General features: G+C 35.7%; 2 protein-coding genes across 3 annotated transcripts in view; one reads left to right on the forward strand and one right to left on the reverse strand.

The window, feature by feature from the left end:
* LOC125668362 (E3 ubiquitin-protein ligase UHRF1-like) overlaps nucleotides 1-2248 on the forward strand; it is a 32979-nt gene extending 30731 nt beyond the window's left edge. For both annotated transcript variants that reach the window (XM_048902423.2, XM_056162692.1), the window contains 2 exons: nucleotides 105-203; nucleotides 298-2248. In XM_048902423.2, the coding sequence (XP_048758380.1) occupies nucleotides 105-203; nucleotides 298-447 (249 nt within the window). In that variant the 3' untranslated portion in view covers nucleotides 448-2248. The remainder of the gene's footprint in view (nucleotides 1-104; nucleotides 204-297) is intronic.
* A 3704-nt stretch (nucleotides 2249-5952) lies between these two features.
* Nucleotides 5953-24187, reverse strand: part of LOC125669396 (protein zyg-11 homolog B-like) — a 29154-nt gene continuing 10919 nt past the window's right edge. Inside the window, exons 5-14 of the mRNA XM_048903862.2 lie at nucleotides 23843-24019; nucleotides 23134-23187; nucleotides 21190-21300; nucleotides 17110-17251; nucleotides 16895-16965; nucleotides 16068-16130; nucleotides 13697-13891; nucleotides 12953-13005; nucleotides 12754-12851; nucleotides 5953-11191 (exon numbers count right to left, since the gene is read on the reverse strand). Coding sequence (XP_048759819.1) covers nucleotides 10986-11191; nucleotides 12754-12851; nucleotides 12953-13005; nucleotides 13697-13891; nucleotides 16068-16130; nucleotides 16895-16965; nucleotides 17110-17251; nucleotides 21190-21300; nucleotides 23134-23187; nucleotides 23843-24019 — 1170 coding nt within the window. The 3' untranslated portion in view covers nucleotides 5953-10985. The remainder of the gene's footprint in view (nucleotides 11192-12753; nucleotides 12852-12952; nucleotides 13006-13696; nucleotides 13892-16067; nucleotides 16131-16894; nucleotides 16966-17109; nucleotides 17252-21189; nucleotides 21301-23133; nucleotides 23188-23842; nucleotides 24020-24187) is intronic.

Consider the following 24187-nt stretch of genomic DNA (forward strand, 5'->3'; position numbering starts at 1 on the left):
TCTTAAAAATGTGTGTTTTCTTCTGAAAGGAAAATTTAAAATTTTGGCTAATAGTGTCAAACTGAATATTCAGGTCTGCTTTCAATACATCTTTGCATTTTCAGAAATTTCTACAGAAAGTGGAAGAGCTGTTTACATGTATTTGTTGTCAAGAGATTGTCTTCAAACCTGTCACCACAGAGTGCAGTCATAACGTCTGCAAGGTATCCATTACAAACTTGTTTGAAATTTTGAAAGTTTAATGAAGAAAAAAGGAACCCTCTTGTTTGATTAGCACATGACTTTTTCCCTTTGTAGCCCTGTATCATGAGATCGTTTAAAGCAGAAGTATTTTGTTGTCCCTTGTGTCGCACAGATTTGGGAAAAGATAACAAAATGCAGGTGAACAATACGTTACAAGACATTCTTAAAAACTTTTTCCCAGGATATGAAAGTGGCAGAACATAAAAGAATTTAGAAGGCAATATTTTTTGACATCGTTAGTTTGTTACTATGAATAGATTATATTTCAACAATCAACTTTGTGTCAACTTTTGTTCAACGTGTCTTTGTTTTTCATCCATGCTTTTATTGTTGCATTATTTTACAGACATTGTTTTACAGATTGCTTATGGTTCATGATTATGATGTTTTCTCTTTTGAGCTTGAGAGTCGTGTAGGATGTTGAGTACCGTATGTAATATGTGTGTATTTATAGTCATGCATAGAATATTACATGATCACTAGCTTTATCATGACATTGTTGAAGAGATTTTACATTGTGCTCAAAGGCCATCAACATTCCAATATCGCTGAAAACCACTGAATTACGATGATCATCCCCCTTGTATATAAGACCATTTTTGTTATGTATCGTATAATAAACATTATTCAAATACATTTTTTCCCTGGTCTATCAAACTTTACATGTAAATATCTTGTGTAGTACATGTTGTTTATTCAGAACAAATATTTTTGTTAAGGTTGGTTTTAATTTGACTCAGGTTCAAAATACAGATATCTCTATAGCTCACAAGTATGTACATTTATAAGCCTATTCATGTATGTTTTTTTTATAATGTGTGTTTTCATTATTAAAATAATTTGAGTCCTAAGGGTTTGCCTCAGAGATGCACAAGCCCTTAGGTTTTTAAATTCACTTTTAAAATGACGAACTTAATCCGTCGTCTTAAAATTGATATGGGTACAGGACACAGTGTCAAGGTCACGAGGAAAGGGACTTTCATTTGCTGGTCTCTGGTATCACCATTTTAGTTGAGATTGCCCTGGGGCCCCGTATGTCGGTTTGAGATTTAGCCGTGGGGGCCCCGTATGTCGGTTTGAGATTTAACTGTGGGGGGGCCCGTATGTCGGTTTGAGATTCAGTCGTGGGGGCCCCGTATTTCGGTTTGAGATTCAGCCGTGGGTCCCCGTATGTCGGTTTGAGATTCAGCCGTGGGGCCCCGTTTGTTGGTTTTGAGACTCAGCCGTGGGGCCCCGTATGTCAGTTTGAGATTCAGCCGTGGGGCCCTGTTTGTTGGTTTGAGATTCAGCCGTGGGTCCCCGTATGTCTGTTTTCTAGTTTGGAAATAAATGGTTTGTACTGTAGATTTGTTATCACAACCATGATTGATTGCCCTCTCAGATTTGGTCACATGTTTTAAAGGCTTGTTTAATATTTACTAGTCACTCAGTCGCAAAAGCATATCAGTTTTACAAATTACCAAGTACGAATCCATGAATATGCATGTTTTTTGGGGGGTATTTTTTTTGGTGTATGGTTTGTTTTTGGGTTTTTTTGGTGTGTTTTTAAATGAAAGTTTTGCAGAACTTGAAAAGATAAATTATATCTTTTAAATGAATTTTGATTTGTTCAAACTTCAGAAATATTGATTCAGTGTATATGCTTTGACTGTTTTTCATTTATTACATGGATGTGATTTAAAAGAGTACACCAAGTGTATGAGGTAAATTATTGTTTTCCAATACTGTGAAAATGAGTAGTATATTTTCAGATCAGAATTAATACACTGGTCATGAAAATTATGCATGCAATTTCTTGCATGCTTCTGTTTTATCAACTGTTAATAAATTTTATTTTTATTTTTATTTTTTTGGTCAGACTGCTGGTGTAGATTCTTTGAAATGCAAGTACATATTGTTTGACTTTTAGTATTGAGTAGTAGTGTGTATATATATGCATCTGGAATTTCATAACATTGCATCAATTAATAAAGTGAGAGTGAAATAAAATCTGTTATAGAGGTAACTATTGAAATTATTTTGTTTATATCCTCGAGAAGTGTAAAATGTCACAGCTACACGACTAATAATAATGATTGGTTTTATATAGCGCTTTTTCCAGCTTCTCAAAGCGCTTTACAATACATTACCCCAGCCGACCTTGTATCAATCTAGAACTTTCTCAGCTTCCTGGGAAGCATACAGTGCAAGCTGCCGTTACAAGCGCTAGAGCACTAACATTCTAACAATATCTTTCACTGTCTATAGCCAGGTACCCCTTTTACACTTGGGTGGAGTGAGGAAATTCATGTAAAGTGCCTTTCCCAAGGACACAATGTTGGCCCTACCACGGCCAGGACTCGAACCCATGACCTTTTGGTTGAGTGTCTGACAGCCTAACCACTAGGCCACCGACGCCTAGTCTGAATTTAATACCTTAGCATGTTCTTCGCACATCGATTTTTATTTGTTTGCAGCAAAGTGATGAGGGGCCCACATTTTCAATGGATACGAGAAGTGTTTCCATCCTCACTTTCGTTGTGACACAATATTTTGAAAACTAAATATATTATATTTAGCGGGCAAGACATTTGACGTACAGTAATTGATTTTAGCGTTTTCTAAATGTGTTACAAAAAAGTGTATACATGAATAAATTTATATCCGCAAGACAAATGGTGGTGTACTTTATTTAGCAGTAGCTGTTTTCCGTGAAAGATGTTGAATAGAATACACAGCCAAATGTAATACATTAACAGTAGTTTCAGCATGAAGTTTTCATTTTATATGCAAAGGTAGTTGATCATTAAAGGAGGACACCTATGGATTTTGAGGTCAAAGGTCATATCAAACCTCACTTAGGACAAGGTGACACCAGACCTTCCCACGATGTTTACTACACTGGCAGCTTTCAAATTTTATACAAAGATTCTGCAGTTTAAACATCAAAAACAGAGAAATGGAGATAATCATTACAAACATTGATGAATTCTGTATCATTAAGCACCTGTACATGTTAAATAGGAATTAAGTCCTGACCACTCGTACATGTTTTATCTTGGTGGGCCTCGTCCTGAACAAGTTAGTTTCTAGATGCGTCTTCAGTAAGTACCAGCTCGGAGTAGATGTGTCAATTTTGATAATGCCATTACTGATATAATTGTATGTTATGTTTGAGCAGAAGTTACATGAACGAAAATGGGTGAAACTGTTCTGGTTGTGCGCTTCACCCCATTCTTCATCGATATCCTCCAATTTAAAGTGAACTAGAGCTTTGTTTTCTGTTTATCAAATCTTCATCAACTTTGAATAACCCATACTGAACACAAGTTAGCAATCTGAACTAATGTCTTGTAAAACTAAAGTCCTGGCTTTCACTGTGATGGATGTTCTTAAGGTTGCTGACTCAGTAGCAGGCATGTCACTCGAACAAGGTCGTGCTCAAATGTCATGACTCAAACAAGGTCATGCTCAAATATTGCACAAAGAAGGTCGTGCTCAAATGTCATGACTCAAACAAAGTCCTTCCTGTTCACTCGAATGTCATGTCTCGCAATAAGGTCTCGTGCTTCTAGAAAAGAATATTTCTCTCGTCCTTCACTTTAAAATAGAGAGATAGTAGTTCATACACAGTGAGTCATGAGACCGTTATGTTCTTTGGTTAAAGTCGGCGATATGAGAATGAAGAATATCTATTCCAGGCCATATCACTCCAACATTAGAACCTGTATATGGTACAATTGTTATACTATTGACTGGTTATATGGTACAATTGATATACTATAAACTAGTTATATGGTCAATTGTTATACTATTGACTAGTTATCTGGTACAATTGTTATACCATTGACTGGTTATATGGTACTATTTTGTTATACTATTGACTAGTTATATGGTACAATTGTTATACTATTGACTAGTTATATGGTACTATTGTTATACTATTGACTAGTTATATGGTACTATTGTTATACTATTGACTAGTTATATGGTACAATTGTTATACTATAGACTAGTTATATGGTACTATTTTGTTATACTATTGACTGATTATATGGTATAATTGTTATACTATTGACTAGTTATATGGTACTATTTTGTTATACTATTGACTGGGTATATGGTACAATTGTTATACCATTGACTGGTTATATGGTACAATTGTTATACTATTGACTAGTTATATGGTACTATTTTGTTATACTATTGACTAGTTATATGGTACAATTGTTATACTATTGACTAGTTATATGATACAATTGATATACTATTGACTAGTTATATGGTACAATTAATATACTATTGACTGGTTATATGGTACTATTTTGTTATACTATTGACTGGTTATATGATACAATTGTTATACTATTGACTAGTTATATGGTACAATTGTTATACTATTGACTAGTTGTATGGTACTATTTTGTTATACTATTGACTGGTTATATGGTACAATTGTTAAACTATTGACTGGTTATATGGTACCATTTTGTTATACTATTGACTGGTTTCACCAACCTTCATGATCCTAAATGGGTTGGTCCTTCGGATGAGACTGCAAAAACCAAGGTCCTGTGGTATGATAAAGAACCCTCCCTGCTGAAAGGCCATAAGCTTCAAGCATAATTAGGCCTAAATTTTGCAGCCCTTCACCGATAATAGTGATGTCTCCATGTGATTGAAAAATTCTTGAGAGGGACATTAAACAATAATCAATGATAAGTTTAAAGTGACTGAAAGTCTTTCCATTACAAAGTTTTGTACCGGAGAAGAGAGAAACAGACTTGTGGATGGACAGACGTATTTTCTCCCTAACTTCATAGACTCCCAGGTTTGTTTACTAGATGTAATGCATCTGAAGTTCCTGAACCATATAGCTCCACTTATGGGCTGGAACCCCAAATGCAAGGGTCACAATTTTGGCAGAGGCCTCCATTGTCATCCTCATTTAAATATACACCCAGATTATTATATCGGGAGTGAAGACTTTCAAACATTGAACACATTTTCACTACATGAAGGTAGAGCCTACTTTGGGTCTTGCCCAGGGCACATAAAAGACCTTGTGACATGCTCATTATCGCTACGTAGTTTTAATGAATGTTCAGGAGTAAAGAATTTTAGAGGGTTTTTAGCCCCACTCGTAGAGCCCCAAGGGGTCAGTGAACACAATATTTATCACTTGTTCCCCTATCACTAAAGACTTTGGTGAAAATTAGTCAGGCAGTTTCTGAGAGGAAGTTAAATATGTTCAAACGTTTACATGAGTGAGGAGCATGCAGAGTGGCAAGTCGCCAAAGTGATGGGCGACCTTAAAAAGGATCTCATCCACCTTAATGCTTAGATTGCTATAAATAAAACAGTAAGGAGGAAGTAAATATAAGTTTAGCTAGCCGTATGACGACTACGGATGACAGTAAGGAGAAAGTAAATATAAGTTTAGCTAGCTGTATGACGACTACGGATGACAGTAAGGAGAAAGTAAATATAAGTTTAGCTAGCTGTATGACGACTACGGATGACAGTAAGGAGAAAGTAAATATAAGTTTAGCTAGCTGTATGACGACTACGGATGACAGTAAGGAGAAAGTAAATATAAGTTTAGCTAGCTGTATGACAACTTCGTATGACAGCTAGGAGGGCTGTTGTATAGTAGCTGTGCCTCACAATCATGAAGTTTGGTATATAAACTTTCGAGCCCAGTTTAAGTAATGACAGCTGTAATGAAAATTCTTGTTGAACATTTTATTAAACGACAAGTACAATTGACATTTCAAAAGTATACCAAATAACAAAAAACAGTTATTTACCAAATACTCTCTAATTCATTCAGCCGTGACCAATAGGATTCCAAGCCCCCACCCCCCAATAATAGGACCCCCTCCCCCGACCAATAGGATCCCCCCTCCCCAAGTTATAAGCAAACATTGCATCGAGTATGTACTTTAACAGTTTCTGTTTTATGAAGGTATGAAGTATATCCATCTTGTACTTTTAATATGACCAAGTTAAAAGTAGCAGAAAGAAACAGGCAGACAAACCAAAACACCTTGAAGGGGGGGTGGGTGGTGGGGGTAAAAATGATTCACAAGTTCCCGAACAAAGTTAGTTTATGATCAATGCACTGACTGCAATAAGTAATGGAAGTGGCCCAGGTTACCAGGATAATATTGGATTAAGCAGCTTTTTTCTTTATTGCATTTATTTGAAAATGAATTGTGATGTTCATGTTGAGCAGACTTGCTGACCAGACTATATGTGAATTTGTCCGTGTGTACAACATGTAAATGTTTCTGAAACACCGAGCTCCCCAGCTGTGACTGGCTCCATTCTCCCTGTACAGGGTTACGATTGCCCTGTGTGCTCCATTCTCCGTGTACAGGGTTACGATTGCCCTGTGTGCTCCATTCTCCGTGTACAGGGTTACGTTTGCCCTGTGTTATTTTTGCCCCTCTACACTTACAGTTGATTTTGCCCTGTTTTATATTCACCCTGATAACATTGTGATAAAAAAAAGAGAGATATGAGAGAAAATAGTTTCGCCCACTGACGAAGGTGAAAGGAACGAAAATAAAACGGGTGAATATTTCCCTGTATACAGTACTCGCTCTACAGATAAAGACTGGGGTCCTTTTCACACAAAAATCATACGATTGAGAGGAAAATTTCATAACTATAATTCTTCACTCATATATATATCCTACTTCAGCATGCAGGTGAAGAGGAGGATTAGCCAATCAATTCCAGTACTTCAGATTCCTTATTTTACATCAATACTTAATATGGCGAATTAATGACTCATATATGTCATACTGCTAGAACATGAATTTGCGTGCCATTTGTTATCAAGAGTTCTTACGTGTATTTAGCTAGCAACAAAAAATTAAAAGCGAGTAATTTTATTTTGTGAGTGATTTATCTTGCGAAATTACACAATAATAAATTCCTCGCTTATATTTAGGAATCTAGAGCATTGGATAGTAAAATGGGGAAAATATAATGCAAACGATAAAACTGTAAAATGGTTGTAATAGTGAATAGGCAAGAGTTTAAACAATGTCCTCACTAAAATTCAAATAATACTCATGACTCTACTTGCATTTCCATGGTCACACTTGGCCAGAAATGTTTTCTGGGTACAACACACTGAATTTATAGCCTTCCCATAAAACGCCACATTCAAATATAGTCTCTATTTTTTAAGAGGGCGATTTCATTTACTGCATTATTCAATCAAAATCTTGTATACAAGTACTGCAGAACTCCACAGCATATCGATAATGTTAAAAGAAAATTCCATTTATTTTGAGATTCAAGGTAAAATGGACAGCTACTATGTCAGATTTTAATCTAATTTATAAAATAACTTATTTAAGAAATATGTGTGTGTCCATTATGGCTGCATACACAGACAGTTGCACAAACCATATTTTTCTAACCACGTGTCGTGCAAGTTTCATATAATACTGAGAAACAGCGGAAATATTACCCCCAGTCTGATGGAAACACAAAACTGTCGAAACAGCAACACGTGTCATTAAATACAAGTGACACAGGGTTTCAATACAGGACACACAATCTCATAATCCATCATTCCCGACAGAGAAATACACAAATATTAACAATCACCAATAATTTCTAGCAGTAAATTGCTGGAGGAATTGACATTATGAAATCGAATTTCATCATGTATATTTGGTCAATTCTTCTGAGTTTCAATACCGCTTTGATTCTAAAATTGAGGATGATCACATAGCCCTATATGAATCTACTTCATAGCACTATTCCATGTTAGTGAAAGATGTACAACAGAATATTACATCTAGCACTTCCAAAGTTACAAAAATTACAAGAGGCCCATGGGCCACATCGCTCACCTGAGTCACCTTGGCCCATATCTGAAGACTTTCCATATATATTTGCATGTAAAACCTTAGTCCCTATTATGGCCCAAACTACCCTTTGCAAACTTGAATCTACACTATGTCAGAAAGCTTTCATGTAAATGTCAACTTCTTTGGCCCAATGGTTCTTGAGAAGAAGATTTTTAAAGCTTTTTCCTATATTTGTATGTAAAACTTTGACCCCCCCCCCCCCCCATTTGTGGCCCCATCCTACCCCCCGGGGGCCATGATTTGAACAAACTTGAATCTGCACTATGTCAGAAAGTTTTCTTGTAAATATCAGCTTTTCTGACTCAGTGGTTATTGAGAAAAAGATTTTAACTATATGTTTGTATGCAAAACTTTGATCCCCCTTGTGGCCCCATCCTACCCCCGGGAGCCATGATTTGAACAAACTTGAATCTGCACTATGTCAGAAAGTTTTCATGTAAAAATCAGCTTTTCTGGCTCAGTGGTTCTTGAGAAGATTTTTGCTATATATTTGTATGTAAAACTTTGATCCCCTATTGTGGCCCCATCCAACCCCCGGAGCCCATGATTTGAACAAACTTGAATCTGCATTATGTCAGGAAGCTTTCATGTAAATCTCAGCTTTTCTGGCTTAGTGGTTCTTGAGAAGAAGATTTTTAAAGTTTTTCCCTATATATTTGTGTGCAAAACTTTGATCCCCCCTTGTGGCCCCATCCTATCCCCAGGGGCCATGATTTGAACAAACTTGAATCTGCACTATGTCAGAAAGTTTTCATGTAAAAATCAGCTTTTCTGGCTCAGTGGTTCTTGAGAAGATTTTTAAAGATTTTTCCAAAACTTTGATCCCCTATTGTGGCCCCATCCAACCCCCGGAGCCCATGATTTGAACAAACTTGAATCTGCATTATGTCAGGAAGCTTTCATGTAAATCTCAGCTTTTCTGGCTTAGTGGTTCTTGAGAAGAAGATTTTTAAAGTTTTTCCCTATATATTTGTGTGCAAAACTTTGATCCCCCTTGGGGCCCCATCTTATCCCCGGGGGCCATGATTTGAACAAACTTGAATCTGCACTATGTCAGAAAGTTTTCATGTAAAAATCAGCTTTTCTGACTCAGTGGTTCTTGAGAAGAAGATTTTTAAAGATTTTTGCTATATATTTGTATGTAAAACTTTGATCCCCTATTGTGGCCCCATCCAACCCCCGGGGCCCATGATTTGAACAAACTTGATTCTGCATTATGTCAGGAAGCTTTCATGTAAATCTCAGCTTTTCTGGCTTAGTGGTTCTTGAGAAGAAGATTTTAAAAGATTTTTCCTATATATTTGTGTGTAAAACTTTGATCCCCTATTGTGGCCCCATCCTACCACCGGGGACCATGATTTGAACAAACTTGAATCTGCAATATGTCAGGAAGCTTTCAGGTAAATTTCAGCTCTTCTGGCCCAGTGGTTCTTGAGAAGAAGATATTTAAATGACCCCACCCTATTTTTGCATTTTTGTGATTATCTCCCCTTTGAAAGGGACACGGCCCTTCATTTGAACAAACTTGAAAGCCCTTCACCCAAGGATGCTTTTGGCCATGTTTGGTTGAAATTGGCCAAGTGGTTCTGGAGAAGAAGTCGAAAATGTGAAAAGTTTAACAGACAGACGGACAGCCAGACAGACAGACAGACGACGGACAAAAAGCGATCAGAAAAGCTCACTTGAGCTTTCAGCTCAGGTGAGCTCAAAAACTGTGGGTTTCTATGACAAAAAGAAGAAAAGAAAAAACAATATTGTAATTAACATACATAAACAAATAACAAGCAATAACAATGAGGAAAGTTTGTCAAATACTGACAATACACAAAACATTCCCAGAGAATTCAATTGGGTTCACTTGTATACTGTAAAAATAAATTTAATTCCAAGGTGCTAAAATTTCACAACTTCTTACACGGGTACCCATCACAATGGTTTTAATTTCATGTTATGGTAAAATCTACATTTGAAATTTGTATACCGAAAACATTGAAATATTTTTAGTGTATCATTCACTATGGTTTTAATCTTTGTGGAAAAATGATAAATCGTAACAAAGAGAAATTAAAACCGCCGTGTTAATTTCCCAACCTACAGCATATTCTAATTCATAATTTAAAAGAAAAAGCTGTCCCGCAAAAACCTTCATTAAATTGAATCAGAGTCGCCTGAAGTGTAATCAACACTTTATATATAAAATCAAATGGTTGGTGAATGAACATTTTGCAAGAAATTCTCCGCTTTTAACTCACAGTGTCTTGGATTGATAAAAATCTCTGGTATTCCTTGGCCCATGTTCAGTAGTATGATAAAATTTGATGTCAAAATTATATTCATTGGGGAAATGTGGAAAACAGATTTATTTTTCATAAACGGCACTTGCTACAAACAAACTTTTCAAAAACAATGAAAATGAAAAACTAATGTTTTTAGAGTAAAATGAATACAATTTACCGTATGGATTGGAAGTTATTCCCATAGTTTCTCAATGACGTCCAAAACAGCGGGGGGAAATTCATAGAGAGTTATATGGAGATGGGAAATAAATCTCAACTTTTGATCATCATAGATAAATTACAATGTAAATTACAAGTCCTTTATCTTTTTAAAAAATATAGGAATTTTACATTTTGTACTTTTTACAACCAAACTAAGCCAAATAAAAATATTTATCAACCCAAGCATTTTTTTTTTTTTTGGTATCAAGTGTCTTTCAGTTGAATGTTTTTCCAGTACTATGGGCCTGTGATGAATGCTTTCATCCATTTGTAAAACCCTATCAACTCATCTTTAGCACCACACTCTCACTTTAAAAAAAATATCCCAAAACACAATAACAATGCCAAATTCAGAGTTCCAGGCTCCAATTCAAGCTTGGTTTTCTGCAGACGGGCAGGGTACGGGGACAGACATCTGATCATCGCGAGGTACCCGCTGTACTGAAGGACACTTTCCAAACGCTAAAATTTTCTGTGCTATACTGGCGACATTCTCATCGGTTTCTGGATTGTTAATAAGTTCCATCAAAATCTCGGCACCGCCTTCTCTCTCCAGCATCGGACAGTACCGACTGCCTGTAAAAAGTAACCTCAATATTGACATACAGTCTACTCCAGATATACTGAAAGTCAGGGGACTGACCGGAATTGTCCATTATACAGTCTACTCCAGATATACTGAAAGTCAGGGGACTGACCGGAATTGTCCATTATACAGTCTACTCCAGATATACTGAAAGTCAGGGGACTGACCAGAATTGTTCATTACAGTCTATTCTGGTTAAACTGAAATTCAGGGGACCAACCTGAATTGTTTATAATATCCAAAGTCCTATATAACCAAGGTCAAACTGCATGTTATATAAATAATGTTACTGGGGATTTATTTTTAATTCAACATAACAGATAATTCAATATAAGTGATTTCATTATAAGAGGAGTAGACTGTCTGCGTATTGCTGTTATAAATCTCTGGGTTTCAATTTGGAATTGAAATAATATTTATAGGTACATTGATAACGCAGAGTTCCAATTATACAGGTGACTCTCGATGGCTCAAACTTCAATTTCTCAAAGTTCTCAATCTCTCAAAGTGAAATCAAAGTCCTGACTTTTTTCTCTATATATAGTGTAACTACGCATATCTACTCTCATTTTCTTAAAGTGAAATTTGGGTTCCATAAAACATATTCATTGTTTTTCATTTTTGATCTCTTGAAGTGGTTGTAGCGTATACACACCGTCACTCATGCGGATAATTATTTACGTTTGGACCTTACCTGGATAATGTTGAATGCAAAGGCTTACTCAGCTGTGTGAATTAGGCGTTTTTAATGACTCATCCTATGTTTCCTTGTGCTGTGAATAGCTAATTGTTTAATTGGTCAATTGAACCCTATTTTTTAATGACACATCCCATGTTTCCTTGTGGTGTGAATAGCTAATTGTTTAATTGGTCAATTGAACCCTCATACTGCAATTTGTTCTCATTACAATTCGACTACAGCCAACTTTAAGACTTGTTTAGACTTGACAATGAAATGGTAATATTGAGAATAAAATTTAGAGACATGCCAAGGGGTCATTGTGATTTATTAGAATGTGTGCTTTTCGTAAATTGACTGAAAATTGTGACGATTGTGCGGTGGATTTTGCTTCGTGTAGTTAGTTACTGTGAAACATTGTTATGAAACTTGTCTCGTAAATGTACATCTTAAATGTACATACATTAAAATGTATATCTTAATATGAGAAAAAAAATTACCCGGTATACATTTTTAAACTTTAAAAAATCTTTTCATCTATGTAGAATAGAGTTCCGTGTTCTAAAAATCAAGTCAATTTTATGTACCTAAAATATGTAGGAAAACATGTCAAAACAATGCCAGGATGTTGTAAATATGCACCCCGACTGCTATAAAATGTGAACTATAATAGTCAAACCTTTCATTTCCGGATTTGATTCAAATTTTTATCTCTTAACGTTTCATCAAGGTCCCTTGAACTTTGAGTTATCGAGAGTCACCTGTATGTATTTTGAGAAATTTCTCGTAATAACTTTATTTTTAAAGTACAAAATACCCATACATCACAATGATCTCGGTTAACACTCCCCTGGATTTCTAAAATTGACTTACTGTTTTTAGTGCAAACATGCTGAATAGCCCAAACAGCCCACAATTGCACAGCTGGGCAGTCAAAACATCTCAACAAAGGAAAAAATGGATTGAAAGACCTGTAAAAACATGAATATTGAGGAAATTAACGAGTTGTGTGTGTAGAATTTACAGAGATATAAACAATGTGTTCTTCCATTCCTCGTGCTTGTATTCTTACCTGTAGGCCACCATTTCACCTTCTGGCTGTTTCCACTGTATCACTACATCCCTCTGTAAATAGATAAGTCAAAGATAACTCATGGAGGTCAATAAAGTATAGATCTCAAAAAGTCTGTCAGAAGTTAATTCATGGATATCATACTTCAACAAAGTATAGATCTCAAAAAGTCTGTCAGAAGTTAATTCATGAATAACATAGGTCAACAAAGTATGTCACAATGAAACACTATGTCATTATGTCACAATGAAATGTAACATTATGCTATGGCTTCACAATGAAAAACTGTCAGTTTCACAATAAAACACTATGTCATGGCTTCACATTGAAACACTATGTCATGGCTTCACATTGAAACACTATGTCATGGCTTCACATTGAAACACTAAGTCATGGCTTCACAATAAAACATTATGTCATGGCTAGACATTGAAACACTATGTCATGGCTTCACATTGAAACACTATGTCATGACTTTACAATGAAACACTCTTGTCATGACATACAGGTCTATAACTATATTGCGGGGAAAATGTCACAGTATTTTGTCATTATTCACTAACCTCTATCCAATTTAGAGCTGTATACATAAAAATTGGTTATCTAATATTCCTCTTTGATAGCAGGGTCTTCCACTTTTGATATTTAATATGCACTACAGTAGTTCTGATACTATGCAGTGGCCTTGAAATTGCCCCTAATGTACATAGGCAGTTAGAATACGAGAGACAATACAGCCCTTACCAATTCTTTCAGAATCTCTTCTTTAATAGACACTACCAGCCATTTCTGAATGCTCTCGCTAGCCAAATGGGAAATAATTCCGGCAGCAAAATAACTGACATCAATCTGCGATGCCCTCAGTAGCTGTTTGCTCAGCATCAGAAAATCATCTCTCATCAAGTAATCTCGTAAATCAGTCACTTCTGCTATGTTGTTCTACAAAAATTACAAGTAATCTCGTAAATCAGTAACTTCTGCAATGTTTTTCTATAAAAATTACAAGTAATCTTGTAAATTAGTAACTTCTGCAATGTTTTTCTACAAAAATTACAAGCAATCTCGTAAATTAGTAACTTCTGCAATGTTTTTCTACAAAAAATACAAGCAATCTCATAAATTAGTAACTTCTGCAATGTTTTTCTACAAAAATTACAAGCAATCTCATAAATTAGTAACTTCTGCAATGTTTTTCTACAAAAATTACAAGCAATCTCATAAATTAGACTAAGTAACTTCTGCAATGTTTTGATCTGTAATCAGTAATATCAATTTAATGATTTTGATTTCTACAAGCATAACATTATTGAATTTAAGTTAATTTGATTTGTGCCCTGAAGAAGGGAAATACATTTAAAAATGGAGATAGTTTAATGATATTACTTGTATTCAAAACCCCTGGGGCCTTGACCTAGAAAACATGAGGGTCATCCTTAAGGCGTAAGAACTCTTCTTGCAGTTTCATTGCTAAACAACGAATAATATATGTGATCCAATACAATACAATACTAAGACTTATATAGCGCCCTAATCAATTAAAAATCTCTAAGGCGCTTTACAAAATTGCATACAATTCAAAGTAAAAACAACGATGTCCTACATAAAAAATGATGGTACATGCATGTGATTGTAATACACTTTAAAATAGTTTGTAAATAACCTAGAATTGTCTTTTAGCTAAATATTAAAAGCAATATTTAACAAGAGGTACTGTGAGCAATGCTCACTAAGAATACCCCCCGCTTACCCCAATCTCCCAAAGGGTGTTGTTAATAGGTATAAATTACCTCTTTCCTGAGTGTAAAAATATGGTATACCTTTGTAGAAGAAAATGGAAGATATAGTATGAACACAAATCCATGGCATAAAACTATAATTTTGACCTTGATATCAAAGGTCAAGATCATAAAGAGGTCATGAATGTACATGACACATAGTCTCATGGTGATACACCCATATCTTATGGTATGACTATGTCAAAACCCTATAATCAATTTTGACCTTGAGGTCAAAGTTCAAGGTCATATAGAGGTCATGAAGGTACCCAACACATCATCTCATGGTGATACACTCATGTGTCAAATATGGTATGCCTATGTCAAAGAACAAAGAAGCCATGGCCCTGACACAAATCCATTGTAAAAACCTTTAATTTTTACCTTGAGGTCAAGGTCATATGGAGGTCATGAAGGTACATGACACATCGTCTCATGGTGATACACTCATGTGTCAAATATGGTATGCCCATGTCAAAGAACAAAGAAGTTATGGCCCGGACACGAATCCATTGTAAAAAACCTTTAATTTTGACCTTGAGGTCAAGGTTCAAGGTCATATAGAGGTCATGAAGGTACTCGACACATCGTCTCATGGTGATCCACCTGTGTGCCAAATATGGTATGCCTAAGTCAAAGAACAAAGAAGTTATGGCCCGGACACGAATCTGCACAGACAGACGGACGGTAAGACGGTAGGACAGACGTACGGACAGACAGAGTGATTCCTATATACCCCTCCTGAACTTCGTTCGGGGGGTATAAAAAATGAGTCTTTAGAAGTCACTTAAAAATGTTCAGAGATTTGGCTTTGCGTAATCCGAGTGGTGATGCATTCCACAGTATTGGCGTGGAGTAGTCAAAACACCTGTTTCCGCGAGTCCTGTGTTCTTATTTGTGGAACATTTAGAAACATCCCATTTCCCGAACATACATTTCTTGGAGGGCAATAAGGGGTAAAAATCTCACTAAGGTAGGTTGGTCCGGTTTTGTGGACTGCTTTGTGATTGTGATGTAAATTAAGAAATTCCTAACCACTACTGTAGGTTAGCTGTGCCTTGAGTGAAATTTCATTTCAAATGTTCACATGGTGTTTAAGATATCATCTGGAAATATCTGACTTGGTGGCGTTATCATCATTCATATGTAAAACTCTTTGTGTGAAGCTTCAATGCAAAAGTTCACGTGGTTCTTGTGATATCGTACAAAACCTAAGAAATTACAAACGGATGGACAGATCAAAATTGATATCCTGCTTCCACTATCATTTATATCATAAAGCGGAGGAGGGGGGGGGGGGGGGGGGGGAGCTAAGTTGTTTTGTCAGCATCACTGCTTACCAGCAGTCCTAAAATCTTGGTTTCTACTTGTGTCCGAACATCCACCTCCATCGCAGACACAGTCTGAAAGACAAAACATGAAAATATTGGTACAAAATATCTACACAAAATATAATAGTACATGTACGCCACACAAACAGATTTACATTTCCAATTGAATTTAACATGAAATTTCAATTTCTATTCAGCAGTATTTTTGATATGTCAGTTTAATATTTTCATTTTTATTTCAGATATAAATATATCAAGGAATATTACTGTCTAGTTTGTTTGCGAGGCGATTAACTACAATGAAAAATGATAATTTATGTGTAATGGCTTTGATGTTGTTCACGTTTTCCACTGTAGCCATTAAATGATCTTGTTTGTAGCTGTTAAATGATTTTGTTTGTAGCTGTGATATGATCTTGCTGTTAAATGATCACGTCTGTAGCTGTGAAATGATCTTGCTGTTGAATGATCTTGTTCGTAGCTGTGAAATGATCTTGTCTGTAGCTGTTAAATGATCTTGTTTGTAGCCATTAAATGATCTTGTTTGTAGCTGTTAAATGATCTTGTTTTGTAGCTGTTAAATGATCTTGTTTGTAGCTGTGAAATGATATTGTTTGTAGCTGTTAAATGATCTTGTTTGTAGTCGTTAAATGATCTTGTTTGTAGTCGTTATGCAAATTTTCACGTTTTCCATTGTAGTTAATCACCTTCATATACCAAACAAACTACACAGTGATTCTATATACTACACACCACACATGTATCTAGTAAAATTTTAGGGATGTATTAATTTTGTTGAATGTTTAAAATTGAAATTTCTAAATATAAATTTTTACCTGTAATATTGCCATGAATAAATCCAGACCCCCTTCATTTAGAAACACACGACATGTTGCTGGGGACTCATCTACAAATATTACACAATCAGAGTCAAAGAAAATCTTTTTTAAATTCAAACAATCACTGTTATTAAACATGATTGTCAAGGGATATCATATCATTCTGCATGTTCATGAGTTTGTTTCGATACAAAGAATTTAAAAATGTCTACCAGTCAGGTTCCATAGTGCACTGAGAGTAAACTTCAGTGTTATGTCGATGGCGTTTGATTCGACTTTGGACTTCACGAGTTGTAGCATTTTCCTCATATACCGAGGCTTGGCGCCGAGTGAAGAAGTCTGGTCTGTAGAAATCTGCAACATCATTCATTCATTAGCAAATTCCATGACAACATTTTCCCAAAGTTTAACATTTGCATATCTTATTGTCATATTTACATTTCCAGTGTTTTTGCCTTTGATATCTTTACCAATTGAAATGATATCCATTTCCTCATGAATGCGATTCAGTTGTGAACACTGCAAATCTTGATAAATATAGTGAATGGTAGAGCAAATCTATTTCAATTGCAACTGCTAATAGAAATGAAAGTAGAATATAAATACAGGTATAAGAAATATAAAATTTTAATTTTGAAAATACACGAGGGTATGAACTGCAACTCAGTTCAGTTAAAGTTTCCCCAAGAACAATTACAGTGCTGTATATAAATGTACCACAGTGCACTTCGCACCATATGACGTCACAATAAAAACGTACGTCACGACGTAACAGTTCTTACAGTTCTTACAGCGGGGAAAGTGTCATAATAGTATGTCGTTATTTACTACCGTTATCGAGTGATAAGCAGTATATATGAAAAATTTTCTTGTCAAATGGTTATCATATAATCATAAATTATTTCTTTTCCATATCAAATCACTCAGCATTTATCATAATATCTAGTTTGCACGAAGGTGGTGTTCATTTTATATTGTTACCTTGAAATCGCCCCTACATATTCTCCTGATTTGGATTAGCACTGCGTTTAATTTACATAATTATTGCGACCAGCTGCAGTAAATGTAAAAGTGCAACGATGTACAGTGTATGGTGGTGCTTGATGTTTATATATCTATATTCTTAATACATTGCTATATCAGAAAAGTGTTGAGAGCAACTTCTGACACAAAAAGAAACCCCTTTCCGCATCTGATAATCTCTTGCATACTCTCGAAAATTAAGAAATATGCTGCATTAGATGCATTTTAAACTTCCTTCCTTCTATCGGAGAACTTGCTCTCAAGACTTTTCAGTTAATGTAAAGTAGGCCCTGTTTTTCAATATTTAAAGGGACGGCCTGCATGTAACCGATATCGTTGCACTTTTGCAATTATCACAATCATATTTGTTGGTTTTAAATATATAATGTCACGTGATAGTCTCGTGATGTTCAACACATGCCTCAATGAAAATATATGGAAGCTTACTGAGTATTGGTTTAAACGTCCTTTTATTCTCGGATGTTTTTCATTAATCTCAAAAATGTTCAAAAGTGAAATTCATTTCTTAAATATTTACAAGTAAGTCTCTTGAGACAGTACAAGAAAACAGTTCCTGACAGCGTGAAAACTGGTGATGGAAAATAATTTTAATTCTTCTAAAGGCTAGTTGTATTCGACACATCCGCGTGCCCGCACATCAATGTTTTCCAGTAGAATTTTTGCTGTGGTAATAAACACTCAAATGAGTTTGATTTTTCTTAACTTTTTAACTTTATCGTTTATTTTTTACGGAAATACTTACGTAAATATCGATAAAAAATCATTATGAATTCCTAGCTAGCACGTTCAAAGTTGTTCAATTTGAGGAATGTTTTGAGTATTTTTGCAAAGTCAACATTTATTAATGAATATCTAGTTCACTTTGTATCTTTTAGCCATTGCATTTAATAAACATAATGTATATTTTGTCCTAAACTGTTTATATTTATATGGGAAATCAGTTTTAGGTGCAAGGATACCAGCGATTTTTTTCTACCCACTGATACTGGTACCCACTCAATTGGGAAAAATAGCGTCAAAATCGAACAAATTGGGAATTTTCTACAAATGTATCGGCAAATGATTTCAACTAAAAGAAAAGAAAAAAGAGAACAAAACAAGAAGTAGTCATCTCTTTACAAACTTTTTTACGCTAATATTTGCTGTTGTGAGACATAAGGAATCGTCATAGGCTCATTTTAGAATCGTCGTAGTTCTACAAAACACGCACACTGCCATGATCTGTACTTTCGATTTAATACCGGAAGTGGACATTTTAGTTAATTTGTACAACGTTTCAGACTAAATAAATTACAATGTCAGCGGTCTATATTTCGGCAAGTAAATTGGGAATATTTAGTCTCAAAATTGGGAAAAATCAATGGTTTTTGACATTGGGAATGGTACCGTTTATCGGTACCAGTTATATAAGGAAAAAAATCGCTGGATACATACAGTGGTTTGTTAAAACAAGAGTACCGTAAATGATACATAATACTCCATGAGAAGGCAACTGACTAAGTTCAACAAAAATTGAAGAAAATCAAAATCCTTGCCACATGAACATCTTCAATACCCATACAAACACTGTAAAATAAGAAGGTCCTCACTTGAAAACTGTGGAAGGATTTAGACTGACAAATTATGTACATTTGTACCCTCCACATAATATTAATTTTTCAAATAAAGGGGAAAACTCCTGCAAGAGAGGTCAAAATGGATCAAGACGATCTAGAGTGATCCACAAAGAAGATACATAGCAAGTTTAAGCTTGAAATGTGACAGAGAAATGAAATTAGAAACAGAAAACCCCGAATGGATGAACAGACCTGACGGACGTACAAAAATAAAACTGTTGACACACAGGTGTGCTAATTACAACCACCGTAGCTGTTCTAAACATCCTTTAAAAACATGTCAAATGTTGTCTCAACTCAAATAACAACACCTGCGAGCGAAACTGAGAATAATTAACAACACTGCACCCTTTATTGCGGGGACATTGACATTCACTTCCTCTGTAAATTTCTCCACCTACATGTTGTTGTAATCACTGTACGCTGTTTATTTCTGAAATGTTCTGACCTTAGCAGCCAGTACAGAGCATATTGCTACAGAAATGTTCTGACCTTAGCAGCCAGTACAGAGCATATTGCTACAGAAATGTTCTGACCTAAGCAGCCAGTATAGAGCATATTGCTACAGAAATGTTCTGACCTTAGCAGCCAGTATAGAGCATATTGCTACAGAAATGTTCTGACCTTAGCAGCCAGTATAGAGCATATTGCTACAGAAATGTTCTGACCTTAGCAGAAATGTTCTGACCTTAGCAGCCAGTATAGAGCATATTGCTACAGAAATGTTCTGACCTTAGCAGAAATGTTCTGACCTTAGCAGCCAGTATAGAGCATATTGCTACAGAAATGTTCTGACCTTAGCAGCCAGTATAGAGCATATTGCTACAGAAATGTTCTGACCTTAGCAGCCAGTATAGAGCATATTGCTACAGAAATGTTCTGACCTTAGCAGCCAGCATAGAGCATATTGCTACAGAAATGTTCTGACCTTAGCAGCCAGTATAGAGCATATTGCTACAAAAATGTTCCGACCTTAGCAGCCAGTATAGAGCATATTGCTACAGAAATGTTCTGACCTTAGCAGCCAGTATAGAGCATATTGCTACAGAAATGTTCTGACCTTAGCAGCCAGTATAGAGCATATTGCTACAGAAATGTTCTGACCTTAGCAGCCAGTATAGAGCATATTGCTACAGAAATGTTCTGACCTTAGCAGCCAGCATAGAGCATATTGCTACAGAAATGTTCTGACCTTAGCAGCCAGTATAGAGCATATTGCTACAGAAATGTTCCGACCTTAGCAGCCAGTATAGAGCATATTGCTACAGAAATGTTCTCACCTTAGCAGTCAGCATAGAGCATATTGCTACAGAAATGTTCTCACCTTAGCAGCCAGTATAGAGCATATTGCTACAAAAATGTTCTGACCTTAGCAGCCAGTATAGAGCATATTGCTACAGAAATGTTCTCACCTTAGCAGTCAGCATAGAGCATATTGCTACAGAAATGTTCTCACCTTAGCAGCCAGTATAGAGCATATTGCTACAAAAATGTTCCGACCTTAGTAGCCAGTATAGAGCATATTGCTACAGAAATGTTCTGACCTTAGCAGCCAGTATAGAGCATATTGCTACAGAAATGTTCTGACCTTAGCAGCCAGTATAGAGCATATTGCTACAGAAATGTTCTCACCTTAGCAGCCAGTATAGAGCATATTGCTACAGACATGCGGTTCATGGACGGGTCGTGAAACTGACAGAGACACTCCATCACAAGTTTGGCACAGCGGAATCTGTCAAAGGCCTGAAAAATCAGGAGATAAAAATGTATATATTGTTGACATAGTTTTTTCCATGTGGTACAAAATTACACAATATCCGCAGTCACAGAAAATCAAGAGATAAAAATGTATATATTGTAGACATAGTTTTTTCCATATGATACAAATTTACACCAAGTCTGCTGTCACGGGAAGCCTGGAATCTTGTACCTACATACTTTCATTGGGAAAAAAATCCTACAAATTTAGTGATTGATTGATTGAATATTGTTTAACGTCCCTCTCTAGAATATTTCACTCATATGAAGACGTCACCACTGCCGGTGAAGGGCTGCAAAATGTAGGCCTATGCTCGGGGCTTATGGCCATTGAGCAGGGAGGGATCTTTATCGTGCTACACCTGCTGTGACACAGGACCTCGGTTTTTGCCGTCTCATCCAAAGGACCGCCCCATTTAGTCACCTCTTACGACAAGCAAGGGGGTACTAAGGACCTATTCTAACCCGGATCCCCATGGGGATATACATTTAGTGTATTTGACGATTAATCAGAAAAGGTGAATTCAGAGGCACCTCAGCACAGTAACTCGGATTATACTGGGATTATATGTCCCTGGCGATTAGCAAATTTTTATATAACAGATACTGATATACTGTCACGTGTATCCATGCACATGCTCATCAGGGTATGTATTGATGTCTTTCTGACACTACAACATTTAGTGGGACGGAGTTCAGTCGACCACTCAGGGGAATGTGTATGATATTATGCAAAAAGTTGCTAACAATAATCATTAATATAAAAAACCATTGACATTTAAAGACACTTGCCACAAATTTTTTTGTTTTACCTCCTTTTGAGTCCTTTTAGAGAGTTCTGATTTTTACCATAAATGATAAAATTTGGGCATGTTTGAAAGTTTCCTTACTGTAGCGTATTTATTTAAATAATAAAATGCTTTCTTTGTTTCATTGGGTGAGGAAGGTAGCTAGTATTACAGAAAAAAAATTATGCAAATTTGTTCTGTTCAATTGTTGCTGTTTTCACATGTTTTGCATATTTAATTGCATTTGGTACAGAAATATTTGAAAACAGAGAAGTTCAATTTGTTTGAAGCAAATGTTCATTGGGGTTACATTAATCAGAATATATACCTCTGCTGTCATCATTAGGTCATTTCAATAACACAGGTCAAACAGTAAAAAGTTACTCCAAGCTTGTCTCACACTTGGGCAGTCATAATTTCCTTGACATTGGACATAAGAAATACACAATAAAAACAATTTACTTGGTGCATCAATTTCTGTCAATTCTGTAACTTCAATGTCATTTTCTTCAACACACAATGTACAGGAAATGCAATGAAGACTATTTATATTGCATATCAATTATACAGTAAATATAAGAGATTAAAACACTTAAAATTCCCACTTTAAATCTATGGATAATGCTCATCATTACAATTAATTCAGGTGCCCGGGAATGCCTATTTTTTCATCCTAAAAGCAAACTGGTGTCAGGTTTCCTTGTATGTCCAAATGTACAGAATTTCATACAACAAAGTGGAACTCTTTAATCTTCGGAAGTTTGACCCCATAGAATTAAGTGTGTCTATGGTAACGTCAATAATAAAATTTCTCGTTAGCAAGTAGGAATACATATAGCAAGCATTTCATCGTCTGAAAATTTCCATAAAAAGATGCTGTTATCACTATGGTTACAGTTAATTTTGATAAGTACTATACACTTGGATTTCATGCTTTCAGGTGTCCAGTGTGGTCAAAATGGGGTGGATAGGTGTTTACTGTTAAAACACAAAAGTTATCAAAATAGTCTTAGTATTCCAAAGTTCTTACCACATCATTCAAAATTCTGTCACTACATAAAGTCAACAGGGCGTTCTTCTGTAACTGAAACATAAACAAATACAACAATAAAACTGTGTCTTTCAATAGTAAAATACAACAAGAGCTCCGTAAGGTGGGGCATATTCCCTCACAATGAGTGTCTACAAGCTTTATCTATAAAGTCCTGTATTGACCTTGACCTTTGGATCTCAAATTCAATAGAGTTCTCCCATCTTGATAAAAATGCAACACATGAAGTATCAAACTATTCGAGCAAAAACTGAGGCATGTAGGTTGTCTAAAAGTTTTTTCTATTAATAAATGAACACTCTATTACATGCATGTACTATTTACTAATGTGTATGTAACAGCTGTTTGTTGTATCTCTATATACCAATGTATAATGGTGATGAGATCCAATAAATCAAATTGAATTGAATAAAGTCCCATGGTGACCTTGACCTCAAAATCAATCGGGTTCTCACTCTCTCTCTTGATAACAAAGCAACATGTGAAGTACATATATCAAATTGATCAAGCATAAAAACGTTGTCTTCAAGCTCAGTGTTACATACACGGATCCGAACGTCCCTTTACTAAATCCTCACTCACAATGAATTGTGAGGGGATAACAAGAGCATAAAACAAAGATATCACATTCAAAATGATGGTGTATCAAGTAATCACTTTACAAGTTAGACAGTCTGCGTAGTACTACCTGCTGATGGTTGGGAAAGTTCTCCATGGCCAGCAATGTTAGGTTGACTATGTGTGTTAGACAGGCCGGGTGCACCTTCGTCCCCACCTCCCCTTTAGACAAGTTGTACAGACAAGCAGTAGCTGCCATCTGAACTCCCAGCTGTTTAGGGTGGCTCTTCATGGCTGGAAGCACCAACTACAAAATCAAAGAAATTGTACATTAAAATAAAGTCAAAATAAAATCAGACATGTGAATACTGAATTTAAAAGAAACACGCTTATAATGAATTCAAGCTTACAGCAAAGACACAGTCATTCCTTCCCTCTAGTTCTAAAACATATCATGAATATAACGAATTATGTT

The sequence above is a fragment of the Ostrea edulis genome, chromosome 4 (genome assembly GCF_947568905.1).
Source record: "Ostrea edulis chromosome 4, xbOstEdul1.1, whole genome shotgun sequence".
Classification (NCBI taxonomy): domain Eukaryota; kingdom Metazoa; phylum Mollusca; class Bivalvia; order Ostreida; family Ostreidae; genus Ostrea; species Ostrea edulis.